Here is a 6,311-nt window from a genome sequence, read left to right as displayed (position 1 = left end):
TTTATTTTTTTTTTTTACAGTGCATGATTTTTGTCTTGTTTTAATGATATACACTGACTATTATTTATTTGCGATTTACTCTATTGTTTGGATTTTTAAGCATTTAAAACTTTTATTTTTGCAGATTTAAACATTTTTAAAATGTATTTATTGTTATTTTATCCAGTCAGCATGCATGTGCAGCTTTGCACAAAAATGTTGCATGAATTAAACGTCCAGCTTTAAGTGCAAATAATTACTAATAAAGTTTTCGCCTCTCTTCTTCTTCTTCTCTCCCTCTCTTTCTGCTGAGTGGCTGGTTGCGGTGCAGCAGGCAGGTCCACGCGGTGAGGGGTGTGTCATTAATAAGTAATTAGACAGGGGTCACACCAGCCACTTATATATAAAGAGACCCTCAGAGCCGGGCAGGGCAGCTTTACAGCGCACACAGTCGGAGCAGAAGGACGAAGTGCGGAGCAGCTCTTGGTGTTCACTTCTTCTTCTTCTTCTTTTTTTTTATTATTATCAAGGTTTTCTCTTTACGTTTCTTTCGTCGGCGTCTCGCAAACATGGGCTCCGTGCTCCCCGCCGACGCTTTAGCTCTCAAGTCTGGATTTAAGTGTCCGAGCCGCTCGCTGTCAGACGTGATCACCTCGGACATCCTGCACAGCTTCCTGTACGGCAGGTGGAGGAACGTGCTGGGCGAACACCTGGCGGAGGAGCGGCAGAGCGGCAGCGGCAGCAGCGGCAGCAGCGGCAGCCCCAAGACCGCGTTCACCGCCGAGGTGCTGGCTCAGTCCTTCGCTGGAGGTGAGCTGACATTCTGGTTTATTGTGGGTTTGTTTGATCGCATTTAAATCCTGACTGTTTTGTCATATTAATGTGCATGTTGCACGTTTTTATTCGCGTTTGTCGCATTTTTAAAGTTATTTTTAACGTGTCATTTCAGTTTGATGTCTTTTTTTGGTAATACAAAAGTAAAATTTGGTTAAACATGTTTTTATAATTAACGTGCATATTAAATCGTATGCATGTTTTACTCCTAATCGTTATTTTATCATGGTCATACAATTATTTTTGTGTATCACACAAATCCAAGTTTTTCCCACTGACAGCTACATTTTGGCGTTTCCCTCACCGCAAATAATTCCGCCAAGATCCGACACTGTGTCCAAAACTACTACAACAACTTTCACTGTCCTCCTCAAGAATTTATTTTCTAATGTTTCCCGGACTAACTTGTTGCTGTTTTCTGCATTTTCCCTCTTTTTTTCTGCTTTTATTTCGACCCATTTAACGCATTAACCCTTTCAGAGCTGTGGGACCTCGCGTTTAGAGGCTTGTTAGGCGTGTAACTGCCGCTGAGGGCATTAAATTCATTTGGTTAACTTTGTGCTTGACCTGGGAAAGTTTCCACTTAAACCTCGAGAAGAGAAAGGTTTCCTTTCTTTGAGATGTCCCGGGTTTTTATCCCGCATTCATCAATCTCCGGACAGTCTCTTTTCCTCTCTTGGCAGCTATGGGGCTCCGGAGCTTTTCTCTTTCTCTCTCCTTAAAAGATTTGCTGTTCCTCGCATAATGCACCGTGAAGGCTAAATCTAATGCTATTCATTGCATGTCAACCATCTAATCGCCTTTCCATTTTTTTGTCGCAGAAATTCCTGAGTCTTTTAAACAAGTCCTCGTTTCATTCAGCGCAAATTTATTGCTACAAAGTTCTTAAAAGGATAATGAATTTGGAATTAGCCGTTTCTTTTCCAGTAAACTTTAATGAATATCACATCTGAAGCATGACAAATTGCTGGACCCTGAGCAATAGAGGACCATTTAACCCCTATTCGGCCGAGCTTTTTTTTTTTTTGAGCAGCCTCAAATAAAAAAAAAAATCTTTGATTTTGACATTAAAGAAACTCACGATTTTTTTTTTCTTTTCCCCCCTTTTTGATGCGGATGAAAATGCTTTCCGAGGGGGTTCTGTGCACAACAAAAACTTTCAATTCAAGCAGATAATCGAATTAAACGGAGGATCAGGTGTAGCTTAATATTTCGTGACTAAAATAAGATCCAGTCCATTTGCTGCTTTCAGGACTTTTCTAACAAATCCTGTTTCATGAGGCGCTTTGAACACAAGGTTTCTGCTCTATCTGACTCACATTTTGCGCAATTTCTCACATTTTTAGACATTTAATTGATGCACAGTCTTTATTTCTAACATCTGTACGCAGGCCTCGTCACATTTTGTTTTAAATTTCTTCTTTTGAATTTTGCAGAGGTGCAGAAGTTGTCCAGTCTGGTGCTGCCCAGTGAAGTGATCATCGCCCAGAGCTCCATCCCTGGAGAAGGTCTGGGCATCTTCTCAAAGACTTGGATCAAAGCGGGGACCGAGATGGGCCCCTTCACCGGCAGAGTCCTGTCCCCTGAACACGTGGACCTGCTCAAGAATAACAACCTAATGTGGGAGGTGAGCTGACACTTCTTCATTTACTCAGCCTGCAGGAAAAAGGCCTGTTAAATCCTCTTTATAGTCCTTTTCACTGAGATGAAATAATAAACACAGCTTTAATTAATTAAATTAATTAAGATCTCGTTCCATTTAGTGTAGTGTTTGATGTGAATCAAATCGTAATTCCAGAGACTTCATCCCTGCATCAGTCAGTGTTTTATCATTTAATTTCTCTGCTGTTCTTTTCGCTCAGGTGTTCAACGAGGACGGCACGGTGCGGTACTTCATCGATGCGAGCCAGGAGGACCAGCGCAGCTGGATGACTTACATCAAGTGCGCCCGGAACGAGCAGGAGCAGAACCTGGAGGTGGTGCAGATCGGCAGCAGCATCTTCTACAAGGCGGTGGAGGTGAGAATCAAAGTTTGTTTCTGTTCGGCAGCTTGGAAAATGGACAGGGCCTCCGGTGGCTTTTATGGGATTTTACTGATGACCACCAAGAATATAAATGTCCTTTAGAACAGCGCCACCTGCTGGTCAAACTGAGAAACGACTGTGTGGTGTCTGCAGTTCGGTTAAATCAGAATAGAATAGAAATATTATTATTGCACATAATACAACGAATTTGTGAGCTCTAGTACTGATCAGTGCTATTAAAAAGATAAAAATAGAAAAACAAGGAACACAAACAACATCAGTAAGCAAAAATCCACGTCCAATAAAAGGTAAAAACTATAATTAATGAAGTAGAATAACAAGTAAATAGAAAACTATAGTAGACTAGAATAAGAAAAATAAATAAATACAATTTGCATGAGAATATGTGTATTATTATACACAAATAGCTGTAATTTTTGCATGGGAATAAAAGTAATGTTGCACTGAAATCACAGCAAACTGAATCACATATTGATTATCTGACCTTTGCCCTTTTCTCTCTCTCTCTCTCTCTCTCTCTCTCTCCCTCAGACGATCCCACCAGACCAGGAGCTTCTAGTCTGGTATGGAAACACTCACAACACGTTCCTGGGAATCCCTGGAGTTCCAGGAACAGACGAGGACCAGCAGAAGAAATCCAGGAATGGTGAGTAACTTTACTGATCAATATCAGGACTGTTACAGCCTGTGTGTGTTACTTTAGTTTAGTGTGTCTTATTAAGCAAACACCTGTTTACCCAGTTTATTTCATTGTGGTTGAGTGAAGAGCTGCAACGATTAGACAATTAATCAATATGTCGTCAATGAAAAAATTAATCCGCAATTATTTTGATGATCAATTAATTGATTTGAATCTTTTTCAAGAAAAAAATCTCTAACTTCAACTTAAATGTGAATATTTTCTTGTTTCTTTAGTCTTCTATGACAGTAAATCTAATATCCTGTAAACAAAACAAGACATCTGAGGATATTTTCACCATTTACTGACATTTTATGGATGAAACAACCAATAAATTAGGCAAACTTGAGACTATTTTAATCAATAATCAAAACAATTGTTGTAAGTTTCTGGTTAAAAATGAATAGTCATATAACAGTGGTATGATAGACATCTGACAAATTTATCATGTCATGTTAATACTGTTATTTTCATTTATCTTAGTTTATTGTCTGTTTTTGTTTTTGTCTTGTCGTTCATTAGTTAATCTTATTATTTTATTAGTGTCTCTCCCCTCCATCTCGTGCTGTTTGGTTTTGATATAATTTTTTGGCTGAAATGTGAAATTCACTACACTTAAAGTCATTTAAAATGCAGTTAAACCGTTTGACAGCAAACTGACAGTCCTCTTTGTTTCTCCTCTGTCAGATGACTCCCACCCCTGTGACGGCCCTTCCTCCTGCTCTCCCTCCTCCGCCTCCTCCGCCTCCATCACAGCGGGTCGGATGCGCTGCGTCATCTGCCACCGCGGCTTCAACTCCCGCAGCAACCTGCGCTCCCACATGCGCATCCACACGCTGGACAAACCGTTCGTCTGCCGCTTCTGCAACCGCCGCTTCAGCCAGTCGTCCACTCTGCGGAACCACGTGCGGCTGCACACGGGCGAGCGGCCCTACAAGTGTCACGTGTGTCAGAGCGCGTACTCGCAGCTCGCGGGCCTCAGGGCGCACCAGAAGAGCGCGCGGCACAAACCGGCGGTCGTCACTGACGTGCCATCGTCCCAGGTGTCCCCTCCTCCCCCACAGATGACCGCCATGCCCCACCAGCACCAGCTGCCCCTGGTGCACCACATCCCCACCATGGTGCTATGATGACAGAGACACAGAGGGACAGTCAGAACAACGATGCACTTTAGATTACAGCTGTTGTAGAAGGGAGGTCCTGATGAGAGGAAATAAATGAGTTGATGTCAGTGAAACATCCCACAAACACCTTCAAATCTGTTGCCTTATTTCACTGTGAAAAAAAAAAAGTTGAGAAAACTCTTTCGAGGCAACTCCTCTCTTTTTTTTCTTGAGTTTTGAATCAAGGTCAAACTCTTAAACGAGGAATATCCAACAGTTCCACATCCAAAAAATAATGCTGCAGTCCAAATAGCGAATTGGAGACAAAGATGGTATTTTAAATAGACTGAAATCCTATTAATATACACTCTGTGGTTGAAGCCAGTTATTTTCTCCTTCCCAAACTTCAGGAAGCTCAGGCAGGCTGCAGGAACACTGCAGGAGTGCAAGACAAGCACAACATTATAATTTGATAATAATAATCCTACACTGTAACTTGATCAGATGTTTATAAGTTAAACTCCTTTATCCTGAAACCAAAAGCTCACCGCTCTGAAAATACACAGTTAAAGTTCAGTCTGTCTTCTGCCTGCCAAACTCCATTAAGATATTTTTAAACATTTTAATGATTTACTCCCAAAAGATTGTGAATGATTTCTTACAAACTCATAAAAAGACATTTACTCATTCAGCAAATATTTGGCTAAAAAATTTTTTTTTAACTCTAATTAATTAGTCATTCCAACCCGGAGTTGCAGCTGTGTCACAGTATTTAAATTCAACATGTTTCTTTGACCTCATGGTCATTTTATGATTTATTACAGTAAATATATTACAGGTTTCTCCTTTAAAGTGGAAGTGAATTATGGTCAATAATTTAACATTGGCAACTGCAACCATGTAATTTTCAAACATCCAAATAATGACCAATTTTTGAAATACAGAATTTATTTGGTTTCTAAAATTCAAAGATTCTAATTTATCTGAAGAAGAAAAGTGAATCACCTCAGCAAAACATTTTAGGTTGGCAAGAGTTTGAGTTTGACTTAAAACTCCAAAAATTAATGCCTTGAAACTTTCTGAGTTTTCTCAACTTTCTTTCTGTTTTTTCTTTCTTTTTTTTCCCCAGTGTTGTGTTGCTTGTTTCTTTGGGTGTCATGTGATCAAAACTCCAGAAGATAGATTTTTTTAAATGAAAAACAACTCAAGCTTTTACAAATTATTTGTTGTTAATGCTTCTCTGTGTAATCTTTAATAAGTGTCATATTTCACCACAAATGTGAGACTTTTTTTTCCTCCAGTTTTACATTGTGTTTATTTTTTTCATCACCAGCTCAGGTGAAGAACAGAGGTTTGTATACAGGAAGTAGAATCTAAGGTGTGCGTTGTTTCAGCTGCATCATTCCACACTGTAAACTGAAATTGTCACTTTAACCTTGCACAGACTGTATACTACTATACTCTTGTGTAATTGTAAAATTGTATTGTATGCTACTGTACATGTGAATGTAAATACATTTGTGCTTTCTTCTATTCTAAATAAATATGATATGATATTACATCCGATGGTTATAACTCTCTTGATTCAAGTTTATCTAAAGACAAAAAGTAAATTTTGTGTTTTCAAAGTTTAAAAACTTTCTCAAAGTTTTGAGAGTTTGAGTTTGATTC

The 6,311-nt window shown here is 39.5% G+C and overlaps 1 protein-coding gene across 1 annotated transcript; it reads left to right on the top strand.

The window, feature by feature from the left end:
• The first annotated feature begins 426 nt into the window (after positions 1-426).
• prdm12a (PR domain containing 12a) lies at positions 427-5,261 on the top strand. Its single transcript, XM_084745969.1, has 5 exons — positions 427-789; positions 2,250-2,440; positions 2,676-2,831; positions 3,390-3,504; positions 4,225-5,261. The coding sequence occupies exons 1-5, from the start codon at positions 549-551 to the stop codon at positions 4,665-4,667; spliced, it is 1,146 nt and encodes a 381-aa protein (XP_084602095.1). The 5' UTR covers positions 427-548; the 3' UTR covers positions 4,668-5,261.
• The last annotated feature ends 1,050 nt before the right edge of the window (positions 5,262-6,311 follow it).

The sequence above is a fragment of the Lutjanus erythropterus genome, chromosome 20 (genome assembly GCF_056507025.1).
Source record: "Lutjanus erythropterus isolate fLutEry1 chromosome 20, fLutEry1.hap2, whole genome shotgun sequence".
NCBI classification, from domain to species: domain Eukaryota; kingdom Metazoa; phylum Chordata; class Actinopteri; order Lutjaniformes; family Lutjanidae; genus Lutjanus; species Lutjanus erythropterus.
The sequence above is the reverse complement of the archived record's forward strand: the minus strand, read 5'-3'. Positions and strand labels throughout refer to the sequence as shown.

What these genes read in the sequence shown, in the direction of transcription:
- prdm12a (XM_084745969.1), top strand. Translation starts at nt 549, where the DNA reads ATGGGCTCCGTGCTCCCCGCCGACGCTTTAGCTCTCAAGTCTGGATTT. An exon ending in GGCTCAGTCCTTCGCTGGAG is followed by an intron (nt 790 to 2,249) that starts GTGAGCTGACAT and finishes TGAATTTTGCAG; the next exon opens with AGGTGCAGAAGTTGTCCAGT. An exon ending in GCAGAAGAAATCCAGGAATG is followed by an intron (nt 3,505 to 4,224) that starts GTGAGTAACTTT and finishes CTCCTCTGTCAG; the next exon opens with ATGACTCCCACCCCTGTGAC.